The 27,939-nt window shown below is 41.0% G+C and overlaps 1 protein-coding gene across 1 annotated transcript in view; it reads left to right on the plus strand.

Annotated features, from left to right (window-relative positions):
* Positions 1-27,939, plus strand: part of CA10 (carbonic anhydrase 10) — a 556,758-nt gene that overhangs the window by 420,768 nt on the left and 108,051 nt on the right. The window contains exon 4 of the mRNA XM_008011426.3: positions 21,119-21,304. Coding sequence (XP_008009617.1) covers positions 21,119-21,304 — 186 coding nt within the window. The remainder of the gene's footprint in view (positions 1-21,118; positions 21,305-27,939) is intronic.

The raw sequence follows: 27,939 nt of genomic DNA on the forward strand, positions 1-27,939 counted from the left end.
ACAGCAAAAGAAACTACCATCAGAGTGAACAGGCAACCTACAGAATGGGAGAAAATTTTTGCAATCTACTCATCTGACAAAGGGCTAATATCCAGAACCTACAAAGAACTCAAACAAATTTACAAGAAAAAAACAAACAACCCCATCCAAAAGTGGGCAAAGGATATGAACAGACATTTCTCAAAAGAAGACATTCATACAGCCAACAGACACATGAAAAAATGCTCATCATCACTGGCCATCAGAGAAATGCAAATCAAAACCACAATGAGATACCATCTCACACCAGTTAGAATGGCGATCATTAAAAAGTCAGGAAACAACAGGTGCTGGAGAGGATGTGGAGAAATAGGAACACTTTTACACTGTTGGTGGGATTGTAAACTAGTTCAACCATTATGGAAAACAGTATGGCGATTCCTCAAGGATCTAGAACTAGATGTACCATATGACCCAGCCATCCCATTACTGGGTATATACCCAAAGGATTATAAATTATGCTGCTATAAGGACACATGCACACGTATGTTTATTGCAGCACTATTCACAATAGCAAAGACTTGGAATCAACCCAAATGTCCATCAGTGACAGATTGGATTAAGAAAATGTGGCACATATACACCATGGAATACTATGCAGCCATAAAAAAGGATGAGTTTGTGTCCTTTGTAGGGACATGGATGCAGCTGGAAACCATCATTCTTAGCAAACTATCACAAGAACAGAAAACCAAACACCGCATGTTCTCACTCGTAGGTGGGAACTGAACAATGAGATCACTTGGACTCGGGAAGGGGAACATCACACACCGGGGCCTATCATGGGGAGGGGGGAGGGGGGAGGGATTGCATTGGGAGTTATACCTGATGTAAATGACGAGTTGATGGGTGCAGCACACCAACATGGCACAAGTATACATATGTAGCAAACCTGCACGTTGTGCACATGTACCCTACAACTTGAAGTTTAATAATAATAAATAAATTTAAAAAAAATAAAAAAAATAATAATAATAAAAAATTGGATCTTAAAAAAAAAAAAAAAAAAAAAAAGAGTGTGAACCCTATTATGAACTGTGCATGTCAGAGATTTAAGTTGTGTCCACCTTATGACAATCTAATGACTGATGATCTGCCACTGTTTCCCATAACCCCTGGATGGGACCATCTACTTGCAAAAAACAAGCTCAGGGCTCCCAGTGATTTTACATTATGGTGAGTTGTGTAATTATTTCATTATATGTTACAATGTAATAATAATAGAAATAAAGTGCACAATAAATGTAATGTGCTTGAATCAGCCCAAAGCCGTCCCCTGACCCTTGGGTCCCCGGAAAAATAGTCTTCCACGAAACCAGACCCTGATGCCAAAAAGGTTGGGGACCACTGGTTTAGTTGATAGTGGTGAAACAATGTTCATTTATTAGTTGTAACAAATGTACAATGATTACATAAGATGTCAATATTAGGGGAAGCTGGGTGAGGGATATATGGAAATCTGTGTACTATCTTTGCAACTTTTCTGCAGACCTACTGAAATTATTCCAAAATAATACAAGTTTAAGAGGTTCAAATCCAGAGGAGGATGAAGGAGGATCCTTCACTGAGGATGAAGTACTAAAAAGAATGTGATATATGGAATTCACCCAAGGATGAATGAAGTATGAGTATGAAACTCCCCTCTTCTTCTGTTAGTAGCTAACTATATGATTAAGCTAAACTCCCTGAGCCTCAGTTTTCTCACCTCTAAATACAGGCATAATTAAACCCTCCTCATGCAATTATTATAAAGATCAAATGAGAGAACATTTAAAATGAACTTGCAGTTAGTAAATGTTCAGTGCACAGTAGTTGGATTTAGTCAAAGGCCAAGACAAGGTAGAAAAGTCAAAAGTTAGAGATTTTTTTTAAATAGCAACTAATCTCTGCCAGGGCACCTCCCAAAACTTCTGGACAATGAGTTTTATTTCAAGGATGGAGCAAGCTAATGGGCTTTGCCAGTCATTGCCTATCAAGGACCTCTGGCAGAATGTTGAACTTAGCACAATCCACTTCTCACCTTAAGTAAACACTTCCTAATTAACACATTATAATTTTGAGCCCCCTGAATCATGGAAAATTTTTCTTTTCACAAGTTATTTTCACGAGTTACTTGAGTTAACAGCAACCTTACTTTCCTGGCTAAAGTCCATTTTAGATAAGAATTGCTTCAAGGGAAAGAATACTGATTCTGTTTATAACTTATTTTTTCTTATCTTTGGTGTTGGAGAAATAAAAATAAGCAAAAATAAGCAAACTGACATATTCATTTATCTCCCCCACTTCCCTGCAAATAGATAGATCGCCCAGCAAATTAAATGTCAGTTAAGGAAACCACAGCTCAGAGAAGTTAAGCAACCTGCCCAACACCATGAAGCTAAGAGCAAAGGAGCCAGAACTTGAACCTGACCCCAAGAGCTATCCTTTCTCCTGCTATGTTGCCTGTCCACTCCACTGGAACCAAGTTGAAAAATGCTAGTGAAACCAGCATTTCCCACCTGGTTCTCCTGGCCAGATCGGAGCCTCCCGGCATGGTTAGATAGCATGCTGGAGATTCATCAGCTCCCACATGGAGACCTGTGGAATTCGTTTTCATCCACTTCTAACTTTAAAACCAAATAAGTACCTTATTGTGGGGTGCAGATTATAGCATCAAGCAATTCCAGCAAGCCTGAACATGGAGTCCTTGCTCTTAGAGGGTCTATCTTGGGCTGGAGCCTTTTAAAGAGACACCATTGGCTAGGGCTGCACTTGGCTTCACCACCATCAAGTGCCTGGTTTTTCCTCATACCTCATAGGCAACCCTGAATTAGGATGAGTTTCCAGCACCATTGCTTACTTTCGAGCATTCCTGAACCCCTTTGCTGCCCAGCATTCCTGTTTTTGAATTGCATCTGTTTGTTTCACCTTCAGGACCACCTGCTTTCTCAGGCTGGATTTCACACTTGGCACTGCTTACCTCGTAGTGATCTCAGCTTCTCTTTTCAGCTGTAATTTACTCTTGGCTCTCAGACTACTTACCCCTGACTTTTCCAGATATTCCTCTGTCTGGCTGGCTGGAGCCATCTCAGCCTGATACTTTTCTAGTTCTGGACTCTCCCCTGGTACCCTTCTAGTTCTTGACATTTCTGCTGGATTGTCTACAACCAACACCCCCTACACACATGCACGCGTGTGTGTGTACACCACACACACACACACACACACACACACACACAGGGAGCTGCCTGCCTTGCAAGCTCTCATTAGCATTAAATGCCAAGTTTCAGGAATAACCAGCCTTCTTGGTTACAAGTAGAACGGAGATCGCTGCATTAATGCAGTAATGGAAATATAATGGAGGAATTTATTGTCCCTGAAAGACAATATCTGCCACACAAACCCCATGGGATATCTCCAGACAGTAAGTAAAGCTCCACGGCTCTAATTCCTCTGGCCCATAATTATCTTGGGAAGACCGTGACCCTGCAGTTCTCTCTATTAAGAGTATATTTCCTTACAAAATGAACTGTGCTGTATTGAATCGCATCATTTTGATCACTAGAAATTGACATATTGGGCTCATTAGCCAGGAAGTTGGATAGTTAATTTATGAGGTTTCTCAGAGCCTGTCCCAGACCACTCATTGAGGGAGCTCAACAGCCCACGATGAGATAGAAGAAAGTTACTCCAGCAGAGTGGATTTATTTTTCTCTCATTACAGAGATAATGAACAGAAAACTTCCCGGGTACAGATATCGCTTTCCATCCCTTCTCCCCCCAACCCCAAAATGACTTAGCCTTATTGCAACCAGATACCATTTGATGGGCGAACAGTCTTATTCTGCTCATTAGCACCATTTTTCATTTAAAATCTTCAACTGCTGAGATAAAAAGATGATCTAAGTCTTTGCCTTTATCTTTAATATTTAAAACTGTTCACACAACCTTTTAAAAATCAAATATTGATGCTGCTACCTGTTGTTCTTCAAAGTGGAGCAATTATATTGCAGGCCCTTCACAGTAAGTCCGCCTTTATTAGAAATGAGAATGGGGATGTTAAGGAGACATTTATTTCCCTGTCTGTGGCCTCTGCCCCCATCCCCATAGGGTGGAGAGCTAGGAAGAGCATTTGGCTCTTAATCAAGAAATGTGCTGAGGCAGCCACTTGAAAGCACCTAGTGGGCAGGCTGGCAACAAATACAGAGATGCTAGGAGCATCCTCAGGATCGATTCTGCAGAATGGTACTGGGCCCTTGGAGTCACGTACCCTCCTAGGCTCTCAGCCATTTTGCCCACAGGAGGCCAGTTTCCTACAACCTCTGCAGCCTGGATTCTTGGGGAACCGCAGTTCTGGGCAATGGGATGGTTCCACACTGCCCTCTAGTGACTAGGCTCAGAAGCTACATGTATCACACAGTCCTTTGCATTCAGCAATTCACGGAGGACCTGCCCTGTCCTGTGTCAGGGACGGGGGATGTGGAGGTGAAGGAGACACGTAGCCTGTTCTCCAAGCATTTCTCATAGTGGAACATGGGGGCAGATAATTACAAAGCAACGTTTATGTGTTATTACACTTAAGTTAAGGATGTCATAGGAACTCAGGGAAGCATCATCACCAAGCCTGTGGGGTTTCAAAGGACTTTGAGGAGGTGGTCTTGACAAATGAGAAGGGGCTTTGCAAGCCTAGGAAAAGGAGATGCAGCTCAGGGCCTGATTGTGAAGGGCCTGTTGTGCCACTACAAGATTGTGGGCATGAGCGGTCAGGAGACAAAGGAATTTCATAGAGATACTGTGTATTGTCCATTTAAGATGCACATTTCTTTTTCATGTTTCAGCATCTCTTTAGGAGGCCTCCTACAAACAATGGCATATTTTATTTTATTTGTAGGTTTTTTTTTTTTTTTTTTTTTACTTTCATGGTAGTTCATAAAATCAGGATATATTTCACAACCTATGGCATATTTCAGGAAATATGGTAAAATAAGGGCTAAAATTGGGTCATGTCTAGGGAACAGAGAGGAGGGGTCAGAATAAGATGAGGGAGCGAATAAGATACATTAGCAGAGACAGAGAGAATGGGCAGATTACAGAGGGTTTTTAGGACGTGGAATTTATTTAAATTGTTGAATGAGTATATGTCAGAGGTGAAGAAGGAGAAGAAAAGGCTCGTCTGCTAAGTGTGTGTACGTGTGTATATAAACAACTGGGAGGAACTCGTGAAAATAGGTTTTACCTATGAACTATTTACCATGAGCATTCAAGTTCATTGACAGCAAAAGAGGTAGGGGGATTGCATAGCAGAAATGCACCGTGAAATCACCTCATTGAGTGGAAATCTGAGAGGCTTTTCAGTGGACTAGAATGGTGAAAGTGGGACAGAAAGGGTGTTAAAATGGATCAGATGATTTCATTTGGACCCTCTGGGTTTATGATTGTCTTCTGTTTATAGAAAACAGGAGCACAGAATTGCATTTAATTGTCTCTAATTCATCTGGTGAACATGCTTTCCTGATATTAGCTGGATCAATTGTACAAATAACTTCAGAACCACTCAATACTTTTGTCATGGATGAGACTGAAGGGTTCCATTTGCTTTCCCGTGCTGGATAACCAGAGAGCTGATTTTAGGGTCATTAAATGGCAATAAAGACTCCCCACCCCCACAGCACATACTCCACTGACTTCCCTCAGTAGGCATTTCACTATATTAAAGACACAAATTGACTGATATAATCATTGCTTTGAAGCCATGAAATGGAATATCAGTTGCATAAACTGAGCCACATATTTCTGAGATATTGATTATTGCAGTATAAATCTTCTCACCCCTAAGGTAAAATCTTAGCTGGTGCTGTCAGCTACTTGATAATCATGCCATTGGGCTTTTCTTGGTTGTTGATTTTTATATTTTATTCCTATTAGGCAAAGACCAGGCAAGAGGGAGAAGACCGTTGAAAGAGGTGCGGTGGGAGTGGAGGTGGGGGTGCATATCACAGAGGAGGCACCGAGAGTGGGGGCCTGCCTCGATATAGAAATGTAGCAAATCTGGAGAATTGGTGTAGGAGGGCAGAGCATAAAAATGGAACATTATTTCCTAGGAAAAGTATCTTTTTTAAACATGATTTATTTCAATTTGTAGTGGGAAAGGGATGGACAGATGTGCATTCAAATTCTCCCTCCTTTTCTTGCTAGCATATGGCCTAGGCAAGTTATTTAACCCCTCAGAGCCTGGTGTTCCTTCTTTGTGACTCAGATATAGTAATAGTTCCTACCATACAGATTTTGGTGGAAAGTAAATAATAGAACTATGTGAAGCCCTAGCAAAGAATCTGTCACACAGTGCCTGTTTGGCACCTACTGTCACAGATCCTCTGTGCAGACCCTTCCGAGCAGCTGCTCCTGTTCCAATCACTCCGGGTACACTGGACTCGTCACTATTGCTATTCCCTTTGCATGCCTTATATTTGCCCATTCCCAAGCCTTCACTGATTTTATTACCTATTCTAGGTATCTCCAGATGACTACATCCTACCCGTGCTCCAAGACCCATTTCAAATGCCCAGTCCTCTGGGAAATGCCTGTTGTACCCATGGACACAAATCATCTCTCCTCCTTAGAGCCAATAACACATGCTCTAAGACCCATTTCAAATACCCAGTCCTCCGGGAAATGCCCCGGTACCCATGGACAAAAATCATCTCTCCTCCTTACAGCCAATACAGCAGCTCAGCAGGCAGTCAGCATGGGCTCTTTCACATGTATTATCTCTTACACTTATAGATCTGCAGCCTATTTACCCTCACTGAGCCTCAGTTTCTTCATCAAATGGTGATAATAAAAATATTCACTTCATGGGGTAGTGGCAAGTATCAAGTTGCTAATGCATGCATAGTTACAACCATATAGAGCTCCATAGACGGTAGTGATATTGATGGATGATTATTAGTAGTATATCTAGATTTGACCTCTAGTTAGAAAATGTAATCTCCTTGGTTGCCTGCTTCTAGAAAGGATGCGTGCAGTTTCTAGAAATTTCCGTGGTCACACCTCACTTGTTAAGGGCTTCAGTAGTAGATAGCAACAGTGGTGAATCCAATAATACATGCATGAAGGGTAGAGACCTGTTTGGATTTTGGTTGTGGATGTTTATTTATCAGTTTAGGACCCAACGCCTTGCTTCCATGGCACAGAAAATGTTCATTACACTTGCAGAGCCACTGAGAAATGCAAATACGTGAAAACTGGACAGCAATGTGAAATATCAAATTCACAGTCATTAACTGACAAGACCAGGAGCTTTGATGAATAGAATAAATGATTGACCTTCAAGATGGGAGCAGAGATTATACAATCTTGGGAGGAGGAAGAAGTAGTGAAATGAAAGCCCCTGGGAATTCTTCCATCATCCCCCACCAAATATACTTGTGAACAAAAGGTTTCCCACTTTTATGTCATTTATCTTTTCAGGGTTTTTTTTAATGATGTTGAAATTCAACCAAATTCTTAGGAGAGATATTAAGAGGCTTATAATTTAGATAATGGGACACATTATGTATTCCTAGTAAATAGCACTAAGCTATGCATTACTGAGTTTCAACATCAATAGATTCTAACTGCCAACCCAGGCGACTGTCACTTGGCTGCTCCCAGGGTGGTTGGCCCATAAAACTTACAATATGAATCACACACACAAAAAGAAAGAAACCTCAACAGATAGAGGGCTATCTGTCTATTTTGGGGATAGGAAACAAGTATAAGTTATTGGCATTAGATACCTAATTTATTCATGGAGTGTTTAAGCCTCCTCAGAGCCTGGTATCCTCAGCAGCTGCCCAGCTGGCCACTCCTTAATATAGCTGTGTTTGCATGAGGGAGGGCGGCCTGTGAAGGAAGACTGACCAGGCTGCACTTCCAGTATGGCAGCCACTAGCCACATGCCGCGATTGAGTCCCTGAAATGTGGTGAGTTCGAATTGTAATGTGTTTTGAGTACAAAATACATATTACATTTCCAAGATTTATGAAAAATGAATGTAAAACACCTCATTCATAATTATTATATCGATTACATGTTGAAATAATATTTTGAATATATTGGGTTACATGAAATATACTCCTAATGTTAATCTCACTGTTTTGTTTCATTAATGTGGCTACTAGAAAATTTAAAGATTGCAGATGTAGCTTGCCTTCTGTTTCAGCTGGATAGCTGCTGTATTGTACAGGACTCTTGTAACAGCCCAGGTTATACCATCCGATGTGGTTGTCTACAGAATATTTCATTTCATTTTAAAAATCATTCTGTTTATTTTCAAAATTCAAACAAGATGAAAGAGCACAAAATGAAAAATGAGTCTGGCATCCCATCCCCTCCTTTTCCTGCATTTCTTTCTGTCCCTCCTCCAGAGGCCAGCTCCCAGTGTCCTGAATACTGCCCCAAAGACGTCCGAGAGACGAGAGATGATGCTCCTCCATACTGCCACCATCTCCACCACTCCCTGCTGTCACACACCTGGCCTGTCTCACTGATTTACACTGCCTGCTGACCACTGTGGCTATCTGAGTGCGTCCTAGAGCACAGCACTCACAGTGAGCGAGAGCCTAGACACCACGGGAAATAAATATTACATCTTGAACTTGCATACAATGAAATGAGGAATGAGCAAAGAGACTTACTATCTAATTATCCCCCAAGCATTTGCTATTTCTACTTTCTTTGAAAAACTGGTATTGAGGATGTTAACATCTGACCAGTGACGACCACATGGGGAACGTTAAGAAAATGATCTATGGACCCTGCCAGTGTCTTGTGCGCCACTGTGTCCCACAGGCACCCCTTAAAAGGCATTTTCCTCTTTGGAGATAAAATAACTGGAGATTGGGAGTTATTTGCCTAAAGCCCTGTGAATCAGGGATTGAATTAAATGACATTAAACTAGAAATAAGCTTTCTAAGGCAAGTTTTAGTATGTTAATTAAAGCAGCCTAACCTTGAATTTTCGTAGTTTAGGGAAAAACGGTGGCCTGAAGATGAATCAAAGTATAACCCACTACATATATTTAGAAAGAGCTTTAGTGCTATATCTTTATAATTATCAAAGCAATTCCTTAAGGCATGAAGGGAGGATGGAGAAAGGATAAAAAAACTCACTCTATATTACTGTGCCCCTTCCCCCTGTACTGAAGAACTGTCAGACTCAGTTCAAATGAACATCAAAGGAAGCCCAGAAGAGGAAGACATCAGATTCCCGAGTCCTACCTCAGACCTACTGAGGCAGAATGGGGGGTGGAGCTTGGACCAGGTACCCAGATGATGCTCAAAGCAAAACCTTATCCATTTTCATTCAACAAATGGAAACGAAACATTTTTCAGGAATCAAGAAAGGTAAATAGACATCCAGTCATGCCTATATTATCCTTACAAAAAATTAAATATATTAAATACAGATTACATATAATAAAATATATATTAAATATTTTATATATTACATATTTACATATATTAAATATATTTGATATATTAAAGTATATTTTAAGCACACAGAGCAAAGAAGTGTACTCAACCCAATCTCAATTTGGGCTGGCATTGACAGCTAAGGTGGGTCCCCAACTCATGAAAAGAGCAGCAGCACAGGCGATTCCATTGGGGACATACTGCTAATCAATCAGCTGGTACCATCTTGGTTCCAGTAACTTTATCCAGTTGGCATAAGACTCCAGCCACTCACTAAGTAAGAAGCTAAAAAAAAAAAAAAAAAATTGGATCCAGACAACCAACAATGATGGGCTTGACAAGAACCCTCCAGGCTCTCCACACGCTAGTGGGCTAAGGTTTAAAGCAGAGTTTTAACCCAGGTAAAGGAATTGGAGAACTAAACCAAAAACCCAGACTGAACTGGGGTCTTTCGGACTCGGCCTGCTTGTTGACAGTTGAGAGAAGCACGGTGAAGCATAAGGAGATTGGCTTTAGATCGGACAGTCTTGCATTCACAGTCTGGCTCTTGGACCCGCAGGCCGTATGAGCTGAGCACGTGGCACCACCCTCCTACTGGAAAATGGGAAGCTCATGCTGACCTCGCAGGTTTTGTGTCAGGATTTTAAATGTTCATAAGGCATCTGAGCAGACACAGAAGACAAATGATCAAATTTAAATTTTACTTATAATACGAAATTATTAAAATAACAATATTAAACTAATAAAACCATTGGTTAGCAGTGGTGGTTCAGTAAGAAAGAAATACATGGGACTCGCCCCCGGAAACCCACATACCAGGGTTGTGAGGGAAAAACTCATTCCAGGTACCACTCTCTGAAGTGTGCCTTCCTGGTCAGAGGCTGGGCAGCCTGAAGTAGGTGAAGGGCTTCAGTGCCAGTGACTACGTGTGTCAAGAACATGTTCGGCCTAACGCCAGTCATGAGCCCATGGTATCCTTGGATTGGATGGAGGAAAGGGAGCATTCTCTTGACTTAGCCCATGCCTTAGTGAACCAGGCAACATCATTCACACCTGTTCTCTGTGTCTTCTGTCATTACTACCATCAATCAAGTTGAAGAGATGCTTCACTGCAATGGTGCCACCTAGCATCCCTGCAGAGTGTGCAAATAAATCATCTATTATTTGAAGAGTCAATATTATCAAAAAGAGATTCAATGTTTTTAATAATAATAGGATTAATACAATAAACAGCACATGTGATCATTTCATCTAGTTTTTCAGTGTAGATGCCAAAATCCTATTCTTTTCACAGAGGAAACACAGGCTGACTCAGATGGATGGGTAAAAGAAAGATCAGAGTAAACTTAGCATTACCAAGGAAAAAAACCACTATTTTCCCTGCAGGATTAAGAGTAGTGAGTGAAATCTTAGAAGTACATCAACTCCTGTACCCAATCCCACCCATGGTAACTCGAAGCAGATCACTCCATTCTGGTTCTGTTTTCTTATGTACCTACGTCTAAGCCACTCTCTTCCTAACAGCCCCAGCCTATGAGCTCCAAATATTTTCCTTCTGCTTTCTTTCAAAGATGCATTGCAAAAAAAAATGCATGCCTACTCCTAAAGCTCCACACCCTCTGCCACCGTGCTCTCATCTAGCCTCTAATCTTTTCCATTTGTAATCAATACTATGAAATCTACATAGCATAAAACATCTGGACAAACACTGAGAAGAACCCAGTATCTAGATACATAGTGTCATGTAAATGGCAGGTCCAGATGTCAACTTGAATTGTTTCTATTTTTCTGTAGGCTGTGGTAGTTGTATATACACACACTTATTATAGTACTCTAGCATTTCTAACTTTGAGTCAGTATTCTTAGGTACCCTCAGCATAAGATAATTTAAAGGAAAAGCAAGAGAATAAGAGGAGGGGGAAGTGTGTCACACAAAGCAAGAAACAGTCAGTGGGTTGATTTCTAATCTTGGGTTTGCTGCTTGTTTGCATAATCCTGGACAGCTCACTCAACCACTCTGTGTCTCAGTTTCCTGGTTTATTGAATAAGAGGTTGGGCTTGATGATCTCTGAAGTCCTTTAGCTTTAGAATCCACACCCCCCTTAAGTTTGCTAATCTATGTGTCTGCTATGCTGCACTGAAGCCAATGATTTGACTCCAGTTTTTGGCACTAATTTTTTTTTCTTGCATTGATGCTTCCAGAGTTCCCATGTAAGCAAGCAGCACGCTGGCTTTTTGTATTCACTCGTTACAAATCAGCCTTTTGATCTCTTGAGCTACTTTGCAGAAAACTAGATTAAGTGGTGTTCTTGAATCTCAGACTCACTAATTACATTGCAAAGAAGGCCTATTGTACACCTCAGCAGAGTGGCCAGAGACATATAACAGGAAACTTTGGTTGCAAAGAAAGGTCACCTAATTCATGACATGGCTGTTGAACCTTCTTCACTGAGTGGTCTTCCAACATTATGGGCTCAGCCACCCAGTTACTCGGCACTAGGAGAGGCAGGTATGATCCATCTCTCAACTCCCAGCAAGCAGGGATTGGAATTGCCCTGCCACCCTGGGTCTAGACCAGGTCTGGACAAATTAAACCCAATCTGGCATAACCATGCAGGTGTCGTATTTTAATTAAGAATTGATCCCTAACCCCAGAAGCTTTTTAAAAACTTACCTCATCTTCCCAACACTCTTCCTACCAACTCTGACTTCTCTTTCAAAGAGCTATAGAATGTGCAGTCAAATAGGCCTGGGCTAGAATTCTGGGACTGCCAATTTCTAACTGTGGTGCTTTAGGTAAAATCCTTTAACCCCTTTGAGCTTCTGTCTCCTCATACGTAGAATATGGATAATGCCTTCCTCACCTGGGCAGCATAAGGATGAAATGAGATGATGTATAGAAAGGGCCTGAATACATGGCCCAGAGTACACCACAGTCAAGCCACTGTTGTCAATGTTGTGATCCATCACCACCCAACGTGTTTATAGTTATGTGTTTTATAGTTATAGTAAAAGAAAAGCTGTTGATTCAAGCTCATTCTTGTTGGTTAAAAAAAAAAATCTGCTGAATAAGATTATATCCCAGATCCCAAAGGCAAGAATGCCAGCTCTCCTATGTTATCAGTGAAGAGGGCCCAGGTGCCAATTCCATATAGAATAGTAAATAAATAAAATGGACATTATTACATTTCTGAAATGTACATGGTCACTGAGAAATGGGAGTGCACCCTCTCTACAGTGACTTAGAAGCTGCTCTTTGAGACCTTGGGAAGAGCATCAGCTTTGGGTCATGAGGATTTGAATCCTAGTCCCCTCACTTTTTCCTTTTGTATTTTTGAGTAGAATTCTTAGCCTACCTGTACCTGGTTTTCTAATCTAAAAAGTGGTACCACAACTGACACATAGTAAATCCTCCAGATTAGTAGGTGTCCTCCACCCTTCCTTTCCTAACTAACTGGGTTAAGAATGCAAGTAGCTCCTGTACACGTCAGATGGGCCATCTCTTCCTTCTACACAACTGAAATTCTGTTTCCTCTCAGCTACTCCATGTGTGGTGTTTTATTTCCATTTGAGCTGTAGATAATTATTTTTTACTATATTAGAGGAGATCTGAGTCAGCCTGCCTTGAGAGAGAACATATCGGAAACCTCACATAATCTTTGTGTCACATCAAGCAAGTAGCTACTTATTGAATCTTTTGGAATTTCTGAAGGTAAGATTTCCTCTAGCTTAGCTTTCTGCAATAAACATCCACCCTACAAGCACTATCTCCATTAAACCAAAAGACCTTTGACATGTGTATTTTGTGAATTGGTCTTTATAAAATACACCTCCTCCTCTTTTTTTATCTCAAAATACGAGTTTATACAACATCTAAGACCAAAAACAATAAGGGATTTATATCAAAATAATCTCCATGGTCCCATCTATACTCAAGGATAAAACTGCCTTGTTCTTTAATAAGAAAAGTTAAATTACTTCTTTGTAATTGTTCTATCATTCAGATGTGCATTTTTTCAAACTGGTTCTCCTTCCATGTGACTGACATTTGGAAAACAGTCTTTGTATAGCTGACTTTTAAAATTATGTGATGTAGGAAATATATAGATAAAATGCATATGTGTTTGTATTAAATATAATATACATATATGTATAATATATACAGATATAGATAAGGTAGCTATATAATATATGCATGTATATATACACACATGCATATTAGTATAATATAACCCTTTATGTGTGGTATCAGAATGACTACTTGGTTAAGAGCTATTTGAACAGATGTAATAAAGAAGGCAAATAGAATTTGAAAATAAGTGCAGTGGTTAATTGATGTGTTAACTTGGCTGGGACATGGCACTCAATAGTTGGTCAACCATTAATTGGGATATTTCTGTGAGAGTGTCTATGGATGAGATAAACATTTAAATCACTGGAATTTGAGTAAAGCATATTGCCTTGCATAAGGTTGATGGGCCTCATCCAGTCAGTGGAAGGCCTCAAGAGATCAAAAAGACTGACCTCCCTGAATAAGGAGGAATTCTGCAGCAGGGGACCTTCAGAGGTAAAATGCAGCATCAGCTCTTGTCTCCAGCCTGCAGGCCCACCCTGCCAATGTCCATTATTAGATGAGACAATTTCTTAAAATCTCTTTATTTTCTGTGTGTGTGTGTGCGCATGTGTTGTCTCTTTATTTTACCTATATATGTATCCACACACACTATTTTACCTATATATGTACACACACACCACACACACACACACACACACACTATTCTGTTTCTCTAGAGAACCCTGAGTAAACAGTAAGTAATCCTAAACATCCTGAACTCCAAAATACTGTGAGGCTCCTACACTGTCAACCCACCTCTTGAAGAAAATGCCGAAATATTATGTTGTTAAATAACCATCTTTGGCTGGGTGTGGTGGTTCACGCCTGTAATCCCAGCACTTTGGGAGGCCACGGAAGATGGATCACCTGAGGTCAGGAGTTCGAGACCAGCCTGGCCAATATGGTGAAACCCTGTCTCTACTAAAAATACAAAATTTAGCCAGGCATGATGGCAGGTGCCTGTAATCCCAGCTATTCGGGAGGCTGTGGTGGGAGAGTCGCTTGAACCCAGGAGGCGGAGGTTGCAGTGAGCCAAGATCACACCACTACACTCCAGCCTGGGTGACAGAGCGAGACTCTGTTTCAAAAAAAAAAAAAAAAAAAAAAAAAAAAAAAAAAAAAAAAAAAAGCTGCCCAACTTAATAATTTCCAGTGGTTAAAAGCATAGGCTTTAGAGCCAAAGATAGCTGAGGTCAAGTTCTGGCCCCAGACTGATGGCGGTTTGCTTCTATGGAAAGTGTCATAGAAGCCAGGTAAGACAGGTATGCCCTGTGGGAGGCCTTCCCTCCACATGTGGGTTTAACCTAATATCTTCCCGCTGAGAATAAGCAAATGGTAGGGTGTCAAGTACCACACCATGTTTGGTGCTGAGTTTGGTGAGGGAGAAATTGTGATGATTAACAGAGAAAGTTCAGGTTCAGAATTTACCACCCCCCCCCCCCGTGATACCCAGTAAAGGTTCTAACCAAGATGCCATCTGTTATGAACAGGGTGGTAGACGACTTTCAAAGAAGGAAAATTTTTCTTACCTTAAAAATGCATTGACCGGCTAAGCACGGTGGCTCACGCCTGTAATCCCAGCACTTTGGGAGGCCGAGGCGGGCGGATCACGAGGTCAGGAGATCAAGACCATCCTGGCTAACACAGTGAAACCCCATCTCTACTAAAAATACAAAAAATTGGCCGGGTGTGGTGGTGGGCGCCTGTAGTCCCAGCTACTTAGGAGGCTGAGGCAGGAGAATGGTGTGAACCCAGGAGGCAGAGCTTGCAGTGAGCCGAGATCGCGCCACTGCACTCCAGCTTGGGTGACAGAGTGAGACTCCATCTCAAAAAAAAAAAAAAAAAATGCGTTGACCAAATTTATTTCCCTCTAACATGATGGTGTCACCAGAATGAAAAAAGATGACCCCATTTATTAGAGGCCCTGAATCACAGACTGCTTCAAAGCACTGTGTTTGCTATGCAAGGATATCTAATTTTGCAAAATAAATATACCAGGCTAAAATTTTTGCTTTGCAAAGGAACATATTACTTCTAGGTGGTTTCAAGTTATCAAGATAATATTGATTGACATAAAACCTGGACAGGCATATCTGTGGAGGACCTATTACCTGCTTCCCTCAATATATGTAGCTCCAGTCTCAAACCAGAATGAATTCTGCAGGTGAGGAAATTGAGGGACTTCCTTAACCTTCAGGTTTCTCGAAGCCTCCTCCTAGGATGAACTTCAGCAGCCTAGTGTCCAATTATAGTCCTGTCTTTTCCTGAAAAAGATCCCGCTTTTTCTGGAACTGCCTAAGATCGGCAAATACAGACTGGAGAAGAAATGAAAATCCCCAACATATTTTTTATTTACTTATTTTTAATTTTAATTTTTATTTATTTATTTATTTTTGAGATGGAGTCTCGCCCTGTCACCCAGGCTGCAGTGGTGCGATCTCAGCTACTGCAACGTCCACCTCCTGGGTTCAAGCAATTCTCCTGCCTCAGCCTTCCAAGTAGCTGGGATTACAGGCACACACCACCACATCCAGCTAATCGTATTTTTAGTAGAGACGGGGTTTCACTATGTTGGCCAGGCTGGTCTCAAGCCCCTGACCTCAGGTGATCCGCCTGCCTCGACCTCCCAAAATGCTAGGATTACAGGCATGAGCCAATGTGCCTGGCCCCCCAACGTATTTTTTTTTTATCTGAAATGAGCAAGGATACTTGCGTTTGCTTACATTGAGATTATTAGTCTTGGAATCAGAAGACCTGGGTTTGCCACCTGCCACTGTGTGATTCTAGATAAGTCACTGAACCTTCACCAACCCCCACTTACTTCCTTTGCTGTTAAAATGGATATCACACACATCTCACACCTTATTTTGCAGTGAATTAAGATAAAACAAAAAGAACTGTGAGGCAGCCAGAGGCAACCTGGACATCCCTTGCAGCTTCAACTTCTCCATTCTGTTTTGTTTCCTGGTCTGTATAATACAACTTTTTTCAACATGCTGTGCACCAAAGTAGTTCATTGAAAACACAGTAATTAGCATTCAAGATAAAATGACACTGCTGCAATGTTAATTACTACAGTGCAGATGTACCCTTAGATATCATACATAACATTGTCAAGCCTTTATTTTTAAATTAAAGTGCAACAAACCATACCCTGGCTACACAGCTTTTTTTTGATTAATACAAATTAATGTTATTTCAGTGTCTAGGGGAAGAGTGGGGATAAGGGGGTATTGCATCTCATTGTAAGAACACATAGGAAAATGATAGCAGTTATGGATTGCCCATAACTTTGTGCCCCCATTCAGGTCTCTCCATAATGGAGTGTGAGCTCCATGATGGCAGGGAGAGGGACTGGCTTTGCTCACAGTCATACTGTCCCCAGCTCCTAGCACACAGTTAGGTGCATTTAATGTTCTGTTCTGAGTAAATGGCCAACTGAATGAATGAATGAAGACAAAGCCATGTATGCAGAAGGGGTCTGGAAGTGGGATTGAAGAACTAGAAGGCACTCTGGTGTATTCCCGCTTCTGGTTTGGGGTTTACTTCATGGCCTTCAAGATGATCTTGCATTCTCCTCATGTCTAGCGCCTTAAAATCCAAAATGAGAGGCCAGTGAATCCTCACAAGGCACAAGTTAGCTCCAGTTCTTCAGGATGACATTTAACAAGCAACATTATATTCCACCAGGCTCTGGGAATTTGGGAAGACATGGGGAAGAAAGATCAACAAGAAACCTTCATTATCACCTAGGCACCCATGCCATAATAGCCAAGAGTAAGGGAAGGAAGAGAATGAACATTTGTGACCATTGCATGTATTAGTTAATTATCACAACCTCGTGAGGGCAATTTTTACCAACTTTTTATTGTTGTAAAATACATATGACATAAAATTTACCATCTTAACCATTTTTAGTGTACAATTCAGTGGTGTTAAGTACATTCATATTGTTGTACAGCCATTACCACCATCTGTTTCCAGAACTCTTTTTATTTTGCGAAACTGAAACTTTATACTCATTAAATACTAACTCTCTCTTCCTCCTTCAGTCTCTGGCAATCACGATTCTACTTTCTGTTTCTATGATTTTGGCTACTTTAGATACAGTATACAAGTGGAATCCATTTACATTTAAAGTAATTACTGATAAGAAGGGACTTTGTCATTTTGCTATTTGTTTTCAATATGCCTTATAGCTTTTTTGTCTGTCATTTTCATGGAGGAAATTCTGTTATCTCTATGGTTAAGAAAACTGAAGCTTCAAGAAATTAAGTAAACTACCCTAGGTCGCATGGCTAATAAGAGGCAGACTGAGAATCTTTTGACTCCAGGGCCCCTGATTTTTCCACCCGCTGGTGCCAGTGTGTTTCCCAAGTACTGGGAAAATTCAGGCAAGCATAAAATGTAGTCAGTGCCTTGATTCAATGGGCAAGAATTTTCTTGGGAATGTTAGACAGACATAGATGAAAGGATTTCTAGAAGTGTTAGGAAGCCCAAGATACTTGCCTAATTACACAAAGCATGCGTGTCATAGGAACTTGGAGCAATGTTTTTTGTTGCCTTTTATACCACAGAATGTCACTGGATTGAATCCCATGGTTCTGTGCTTAATGTCATTTGAAGGGAATTACAGAGATCCAGCCCTGCTGTGTGGGATCTACTCCCCATAGCAGATGGATGCAGCAATACACAGTAAATGCTGTAATAATGTGCACACTGTTTGACCTGGAATTTGCATAATGAAATATCTCTGGATTAGTGAAAAGATTGATCCATAAGGATGTTTATTACAGATTTTTTTTTACAATAATGAAAAAGTGAAAGGACTGTAAAGATTCAACAATCAGCTATACACGTTTACAAGGAAATATGATGTAGACATTTCATCATATTTAGCAAGTGATATTGCTAAAGAATAGTTAATGACATGGAACTATCTATATGTTAGTGAGAATAACATATAAAGTCATATATACATACAAGTGAAAAGTATTATATATTTATAATGCACATATATAAAATGATCTCATTAAGATATGGGTCTATAGGTATGAGTGTGAAAATTATATGCCAAAATATTAGTGGTGATTACTATTTAATTGTGAAATTGTGGTCTATTTGCTGTCCCATATCTTTCAAACCGTATAATAATGCCTATGTATTATCTTAATAATTAGGAAAAATAGGTTATATTTAGAGATGGAAGTCATGTCAAACACAAATCTGTCTTGAGCTATTGCACTGCAAAGGAAGTTATGGGAAATAAAAAGAAGACAACTTCTGATTATCTCACACTAACTAAATAGACATTTATTTGAGCCTGGAGAACAGGAGTGAAGTCATTGGCATGGATCATTTAGTTACAAGGAATAGATAACTTGAGGTTAAAAAATGTGTTGGTAAGGCGTAGAATATTACAAAGTACAGTTCAGGCCTCTAGAAGGAACTAGATCAAAGAGACACAAAGACATCTGAAGCTAAGTAGTTATTCTCCCCATTCCCTCCCCTCTTCCCCAGTGTGTGGTCTCCTCTGTCAATGTTGGGACATCTGCCTCAGTCCCCTCTCTCTGATCTGACTTTCTCTGCTTAACAGTATGGTTGGGACCAGGCGACCTTGCAGTTCAGGAACTCAGTAGTTTCTGTTGATAGTTCCAGATTTCATAGGAGGAAGAAGACGACTGACTTAGTGTATATCAGCTCCCTTTTGCTGCATAACAAACCCCAAACTTTAGAGACTTAAATAACTTTTTAGCTCCAAGCCTATGGTCAGTGGGCATTTCTGATCTGGGCCAGGCTAAGCTGATCTCAGCTGGGCCAGTCAGCTAGTGGATCAGCCACAGAATAGCCAGTCTAGACAGCCTCTCCTGGGATGGCTCTCCTCACTGTGGTCCCATCCTCCAGCGGGCTAGCCCAGGCTCATTTGCATGGTAGTTTCACAGCTCCAGGAAGAAATGAAGAAACATGCGTGCCCTCAAGGTCTACTCTCAGGACTATCATATTGTGTGTAGCACATGCTGTTGGCCAAAGTAAGTGACAAGGCCAGCCCAGACTCGACGTAGAGAAATAGCCTCTTATCTAGATGACAGCAGTTACAAAGTCACATTGTTGGGAGCGTAGTTATAGGGAGGGGAAGAATTCCTGTCATTTTTGTAAACTGCACGTAATCTCTAGAGGCTGAGCCTGACATGAGCTCCATGCAGTCGCTGCACTACATTGCCATTTCCATATAATGTCGTTGGTCGATGTACCAGGGGAAGGTGAGTCTAGGGAATCCACTATTTCAACCTGGAAGTGATACTTGTCATGACCCCTCCCAGCCCATGGCCCCCACCAGTCACATGGGCTCCATTCTACAGTAAGGTAGCAGGAAACAAAATGAGTCACTGGAGTGTTTGGTGAGCATTATGGTCTCTGCCATGGTGAACAACCCAAGAGCTACTCATTCACAACACCAGTGTCAGAAAGGTGGAAGGGGGGCAGGCAAATGATAGTGCTATAGAGCATATATATGAAAACCACATCTAATGAAGGTATCAGAAGTTACAGGAAGCCCTTCAGGAATCACTAGGGCTGAAGGCTTGGCGCAAAGAAGTCAGAGTAAGTAGGAAGAAAATCCGAGTAGTTCAGCCTCCTGTAACCCAGAAACACGCCTTCCAGACTCATTCAACGTCTCCCCTAAGCTCTAGATCCTACTCCCAAAGCTAAGCCAACCCAAGAGAGTAAGAAAGTAGAGCTTCAGGTGGGAACAAGTGTTCTAGAATCAATTGTTGAGAAGTGCTAAGGTCACAGTCAGGAAAATGAACCTGAACATCAAGTCCCAACAAGAAAAGAAAGAAGGAAAAGGAATGCCCAGCAGTCATGTTAGCAGTTTGGAGGGGCTGGAGCAAGATGGGATCAGGAATAAGGAGTAAGTCTAGGAATCTGTGAAATTGGAAGCTTGAGTGAATCCCTTTAGTTTAACACTTGAGGCCCACAAGCTATGAGGATTCTGTGCAATGTCTGGTTGCAGGGCAGGAAAAGGACCTAACCAAGACACACCATATAGGATGCTTGAGAATTCAGACCTAGGCTTTCCATCTCCCACGAGTGTCTGCTTCTGTTCACTCATTTTCTCTTCCCTGTCTCATTTGGCCTTCTTAATATCTCACCCCTTGCTAACTGCTTTCTCCAATTTCTCACAGCTGAGATTTAGAACTCTTGCAGTATCATTCCATTCCAAACACTTACAGTAAGAAGGACAAGTTCATTTTTTGTAAGATGCAACACACAAAATATTAGTCACAATTGGTGAAAAGTCTCCTGTGAGCTCTTACCTCAATTTCTAAGCCATCACGTGGTTTATGCCTCACAGAAATTACTATAGATCCCACATACACCCTCTGGGGCAGCTGCCACTCCCTACTCCACATGTGGATTTAGCCCATCTTCCCATCAAGAGGAAGCAAAAGGCGTTGATCCAAGCACCATGCTGGGTTTGGGGAGGCATAGAAGGAGGGCCTTGCTTGACCTGTTGCTAATTGCCTTGCAGGTCAGTGGGACCATGTACAACACTGGAAGACATGTATCCCTTCGCCTGGACAAGGAGCACTTGGTCAACATATCTGGAGGGCCCATGACATACAGCCACCGGCTGGAGGAGATCCGACTACACTTTGGGAGTGAGGACAGCCAAGGGTCGGAGCACCTCCTCAATGGACAGGCCTTCTCTGGGGAGGTATGTTAGTCTGTCAAAGTACTAAGGTTAAATGTCAACGTACAAGATTGGGTGCCAACGTACAAGATGGGATAACATAACAAAGAGATTTTCCCTAATCTATGAAATGAGAAGGCCCATGCCTTCTTTCTCCATCTGTCTTTTGCAAATTGGCATCAAAGTCAATAACAAGCTTCTAGTATTTTCCAGGGAAGGCTACAGTGAAACTAGCTCTTTCCTTCTGAGACACTGGTGTGGCTCTCTTGAGACTCATGCCCAATGATATTTCTAGAGCATTATTTCAGCCCCAAACCCTCACCTTATATATATAATATGTCTTTACTTACACCTATCTGGGTGATCAGGCTCTCATGTGTCACATATGATAGCACAGATTCCATAACTTTTCTTTTGAATGTAATGAGTCATATTTGCATAAAACTATAACATACCATAAAATAAGTTTCAGGCAACTCAATAGGTTTCCTGAGTTTCTGCAAAATGGAAATGTCACTGTGTGCCACCATCAACCCAGACAGAACTCAAGCCACAGCAGAGAGCCCAACCACAGTTTCATTTATAGGACAAAAGCTATGGTTTAAACAGTTGTCATCTGTGGTGTGACACTTCACAAGCAGGGTGTAGGTAATTTGATCTCTTTTACACCCTTTATACTGGAGGGCGTTTATGAATTAGAGATCAGGGGTCCTTACACCCTAAATGCCCTGTAACTAGGTTTCTGTTTAAGAGTCCTCAATAACTGATGTCAGGAAAGCTTTGAAATTACAAAAATATGTATTGCATGTGGTCTTTTCATTTTTTTAAAGATCATGTATAAATCTGGCCTTGTTTTTAGGGTGTTAAGGCCAAGCACTAGGAAACAGACCCACAATCTTAATGAGTCCAGCAGCCAGATTTTAATGTGCATTCAAAATGCATCAATAAGAGCCTGCCTAGGCACTCATCTAGTTACCAGGGATACAGAGATTAAAAAAAAGAAAGGCTCCTACCACAGAGGAACTCAAAGAGTGCTATATTCAAGTCATTAAAGTATAATGTCATGCTGTAATGGGGATGTACAAAGGCTCTGGCAAACTCAAAGGAAGAAGTGACAAATTTTGCTTGAAGGGGTCAGGAGAAGCTTCACAGAGAAGGTGCCCTTTGAACTGGGCTGTAAAGAGAGTCAATGAAGAACAACTTTAAGACCATCAGCTTTGGAGTCCAGTGACCTGAGTTTTGTAGTCTCGCTTTGATATGCACTGTGTGATCTTGGGATGTTACTTGAGCCTTCTAAGGCACAGTTTAGATAGCTCTAGAAGTTATTTTAAAAATTAAGTGGGATTCCAGATATAAGAACACTGAAAGTACTCAATGATTGATAAACAACAATGATAAAGCAGGAAATGAGGGCTAGTGTGAGCAAAAGCCCTGAGGCATGTCAGGGCAGTGTGTGCTGGAGAAGCTGCATGAAGATTTCATCTAGCATTTTATCTGTGATCTATTAATAATGACTGTATAGACAATAGGGTTGAGCTGTAGGATGGATCTCCCTCCTGAATCTGTAGGGAAAAAAATGCTAGGATTGATTAGGGATGTCTGCCAAAGGCATTGTAATGCCAGGCTCCCAAGTTGCAGATTCTGAACTAGAGTACAACAAGAAATACAGTGAAAGCAGGACAGAAACTCAGAATTTGAGCATAACTGGGTACTTCCAGTCTGAATTAGAGAATATTCAAAATTAGATGAATTCTTGCTCTTAAGTTATTTTAAGGTTTGTAATTATTTTATCCATTGGCTTACTTGCTCATTTTTTTCTTTTCCGTTATTTCTTTTTCTCCCCCATATCCTGTCATATTTCAGCACCTATCACAGCACTGCCTCAGAGTAGAAATAATTTTTAAATGAATAATTGATAAAATGTAGACGTTCAGTAGGCTAAAATCTTTACATTGTATTATTCTTTACTGACACTTGTTTCTTCAGTATATGGTAAGGGTGCTTTGTAACTTAGACATGAACCACAATTTTAGAGTAAATGAGTGCTTCCAAAATCCCTAAGGGAAACATATAGTAATTTGATCTCTTAGTGTATGAATTTTCCTAGACCTACCCCAGACCACAGGTATCAGGTACACCAAAGAATTTGCATTTAAAAAGTTCCCAGGAGAGTCTGACGATTAGGTTTGTGAAGCATTTCCACAATGGTACATTATTGTGTGTTCCCAGTGAAGAAAGCAATGAGTGAAGAAAGCATGTAAGCAGGGTTGCAAATCACAATGAACTGGGAAGCCTTGTCAAAATACTTTCCTCTCAGTCCTTCCCAAAACCAGCTAAATCAGAGTCGCAGGATATAGGGTCCAGGTTTGTACATTTGTAAAACTTTCCCCAAGAAATTTTGTTTAGCAATCACTATGCCAATTTTAGGTGAAAGTCCGCCTGAATTATCCCAGTTTTCTAAACCAAGGGGACTTAATCAACAAAATCACACTGCATAAAAGCGGGGGAAGGAGCACACTTTGGTAATTGTCCCCTGGAAAATGGCAAGGCTGGGTGCTGTCTAGACTGATGAGACTTGGAAAACAGCTTCCCAAGTAGGGTGGTCACACACACACATCCACTGCTTCAATGTAGGCTTGAGCACTGGCCTCAGCATAGGTATAATTATACCTTGCCCTGGGTAGATCATCGAATCACATTTCTTTCCAAACCTCTCAATGTCAGGGGTCTATGGACGAACTGGTATGGGTTTAGGTGCAAGAGACCAGAATTTCAGAGTCCCCAAAACAATGTTATATGCAAAGTAGTGCGATAAGCAGTTGACCTTTGAGATCCCATTTAAGGATTTCAGCGAGCAACAAGAGTTTGGCATCTTCTATGTAGCCTAAGGGAAGACACCTATGGCCAATAGGTGGAAGCTACATAAAGATGGAATTCAGCTACATATATGTTCTAATGATGAAAACGATACACTGATGAAATGAGTTTCCCTCTGAAAATTGTGACTTCCTATTACTGGAATTATTTTATTTATGTATTTATTATTTATTTATTTATTTTGAGAGAAAGAGTCTTACTTTGTTACACAGGCTGAAGTACAGTGGTAGCACCATCACAGTTCACTGTAACTTCTAACTCCTGGGCTAAAGCAATTCTTTTGTCTTGGCCTCCCAAAGTGCTAGGATTATAGGTGTGATCCACTGCACCCAGCCCCATTACTGGAGTTATTAAGCACTGAACAGAATTTGGTGACTCCATAAAAGTGACTCACACTCAAATGAGCAGGGGAAACTGTCAGTTTTAATGTATCTTCTGATGCTGAAATTTTATACAATTCGTAATTTTTTTTTTTTTTTTTTTTTTTTTTTTTTTTTTTTTTTTTGAGATGGAGTCTCGCTCTGCCACCAGGCTGAAGTGCAGTGCCATGATCTTGGTTCACTGTAACCTCTGCCTCCTGGGTTCAAGCAATTCTCCTGCCTCAGCCTCTCTAGTAGCTGAGATTACAGGTGTGCACCACCATGCCTGGAGAATTTTTTTTTAATTATTTTTTAAGTAGAGATGGGGTTTCACTATTGGCCAGGCTGGTCTTGAACTCCTGACCTCAAGTGATCCACCCACCTCAGCCTCCTGAAGTGCTGAGATTACAGGCATGAGCCACCACGCCAATCCATGATTTTCTTATAGAAATTTCCTTCAATTGTATTCTACTGAGGATTAGCCTCAGTAAAAGCCAATATATCTCACCCTGAAGGTTAACTTTTTTAAAAACGAATTTCAACTTTTATTATAGATTAAAGTGTACACGTGCAGGTTTGTTATGTGGGTAGATTGCGCGAATCTGGTTAACTTAATTTTTATTTTGTGCTACCTTCAAAGCCACCTTTGGCCTCTATTTTTGGCTATCCTTTGAGAGGACCCAAGTAGACACCTCTAGCAAGAAAGCAAGTGTTTATTTTGTTGACAGTGAATAATCACATTGCCATCTGCCCTATCTATCATTGCTGATCGTGATAAGTCAATTAATGCCAGGCATTTTCCTTGGCACAGTGCAACAGTCGTTATCTGAAGAGCTGTAGATTAATTGCAGTCTTGTCTAGTGAGGTTATTGTAATTGATGGTAATCATTTGCTTTGTTTTATAAAGCTGCGTGGATGTATGACACAGTCAGCAACTGCATTTTTATGAAAATTACTCATGTCCTACACAGAGAACTCCTGGATTCCTTGTTGGGGGTTGGTGATAAATGAGCATATTCAGGGATTCAAATGTCTCAATTTCTTTAAGAAGGAAAAATTAACTTTTTAATAAGTAAGACCCTTAGCTTGCTAATCATGTCTAAATGGTTAATGTCCAGTATAAAGTAGGGTATTTATGAAAAGAAGAAAATACATTAGCCAGGCAAAAAATAATGTTTGAAAAGAATCATGGCTTGGGTTCCATTGCAGTAGTGGGGCTAGACAAGAAGAATCTTCCTGATTTGGAATACATTGGACAAGGTCATTTAAAAATCCTTCCTTTAGTTCTTCTTTTCAAGGGGGCAGAGGGGTACACTGAGAATTGTACCAGCCACTTCATGCAAGATCTACAGCCAATTCCTCCTGTTAATTTCATCCACTCTTCACATGCTCTTGTGCTTCCGCCATGTGGTAGGCTCCAAGCTAGGCATGGGCCAGAGTGTAGCTTCTGCCCACAGATATGTAGAGTCTATTGAGGGATATGTATATTGATAATACCACATAATATGGATTATATCTGAAGCTTATTGCAGAAGGGGATTATGAAATAGCTCTCTCTGGATAGCATAAGGGAAGAAGGGGTGAACAGCTGTGCAAACTGACCCACTTGCTGCTCCCTCTGAAAGCAAGGTAGAAACACCTTGACCTTGCTAGATCTCAGCCTCTGGAATCTCTGATCCTGCTCAAAACACATCTGAGAGAGGGAAGAGTCCATAGCTGTTGCTATGGTGATATAGATAGGATGTGTTTAATTAAAAGGGGAGAATTGAAGTCATATGTAAAATATGGGATGCTCTGTCTCTCTCTCTTTCTCTCTTTCTCTCTCTCTTTCTCTCTCTCTCTCTCTCTCTCTCAGTGGCTCTGAATCAGAAAAGATAAAACAATTATCTCAGAACCAACAACTGAAACTAAACAACAGAAAATGCAGGCCTTGTCCTCTTCCAGGAATCAATTATTTGCATTCTTGAGAGGCTGGTTTCACTAAAGCAACACAAATTTGTAGGAATAAGCAACTAACATCAAATTGTCCTGAAGTGTGCTAGGGTATGAAAAGTGCTGAGGAGAACATCCTTGAGAGCCAGGGCCCCTAGGTATTGAATGGCTTGTGAGGAGTGCTCAGGCAATGTAATTAGCACTTTCCTGCTCTGCCACGACCTCCTGGTAGAGATGCTCCGTTGACACAATTGGAGATTGAGAGGGAATGAGGATTGGGATGTTTAAGGACAGGTACATGGACAATACATATGGAAGCGCTACTTATATGCCACGGTAAAGCTGCTCCCTCTACTCTGAATGCCAGCCCCATCTCCCTTCCCCCATCCACCAGTCCCCCATCATAGCTTCCCAAGTCCCTTACTCTCCTCCCAGACAGGAAGGTGCTGCCTCCCATTGACTTCCAGAGGATCCTGTGTGTTCATCTATTATAGGGGTTTACAAACCATACCCTGTGGGCCAAGTCCAGCCCAGGAGCTAAGAATGGTTTACATTTTTAAAGGATGCTATTAAAAAGAGAGAAACTGACTGACCATATGCAGCTTGCAGAAGCCAAAATATTTACTACCTGGCCTTTTTAGCTGACCCCAATCTATTATATTGCCCATCACTGTGGGTCTTGTAACTGTTTAATCTCACTTCTATTGGAATCATAGTCATTCATTGATGGGAATTTTATACTGATTATTGCTGTGTTCCCAGCATGTCATACATTGTCTGAATGTGAGGATAGTCAATAAATATTTGCTGAATGAGGGAATAAATACCTTGGTAAACCTCTTAAGGACAAGATCTATTCATCTTTGCATGCCAGGCACCTAGCACAGGGCCTGACATACAGTCAGTGCTTAAGTGGTGTTTGTGCAGTCAACAATTCAGTCAACCATTTGTGTCCCAGGAACAAAAATCTTATAGGCTTTTTTCCCCTGAAATTCTGATGTTGCATCCATTGACTATACAGGAAATATACAGCCCCATTTAACTTGAAGATGGAGCATTTAAATGAAGGCTACCCAAAGCATTAAATTCCATTAGAAACAGTAAAAGAGGAAGAGTGGTTCAGTCTGCAGCTACTACTAAGACGTGTTCTGGAATTTCTCTGGTAAAGAAATCTGCTTTGAGAAATTCAAAATGTATTTAGAAGGCACCCACCTAGCCCTATCCTAAATGTGGCAAAGGACACAAAAGGATTGAACAATTTAAGTGCTACCCTGGAGCGATTTAAGAGCCATTGGAAGTACAGGGCATAGACTTGAATTAATTACTGTGTAGCACAATCTAGAACTCACCCAGTCGTGCCCATAGGTGGCTGCAGAATCTCACTGCCAACACTTGGCCACTGTTCATGCTTTGTGGTTTACCTTCATTCATTCATCCAGTTAACAAATATTGATTGAGTGTCTATTATGTGCTACAGTGAATAAAACAAAT

The sequence above is a fragment of the Chlorocebus sabaeus genome, chromosome 16, assembly GCF_047675955.1.
Source record: "Chlorocebus sabaeus isolate Y175 chromosome 16, mChlSab1.0.hap1, whole genome shotgun sequence".
NCBI classification, from domain to species: domain Eukaryota; kingdom Metazoa; phylum Chordata; class Mammalia; order Primates; family Cercopithecidae; genus Chlorocebus; species Chlorocebus sabaeus.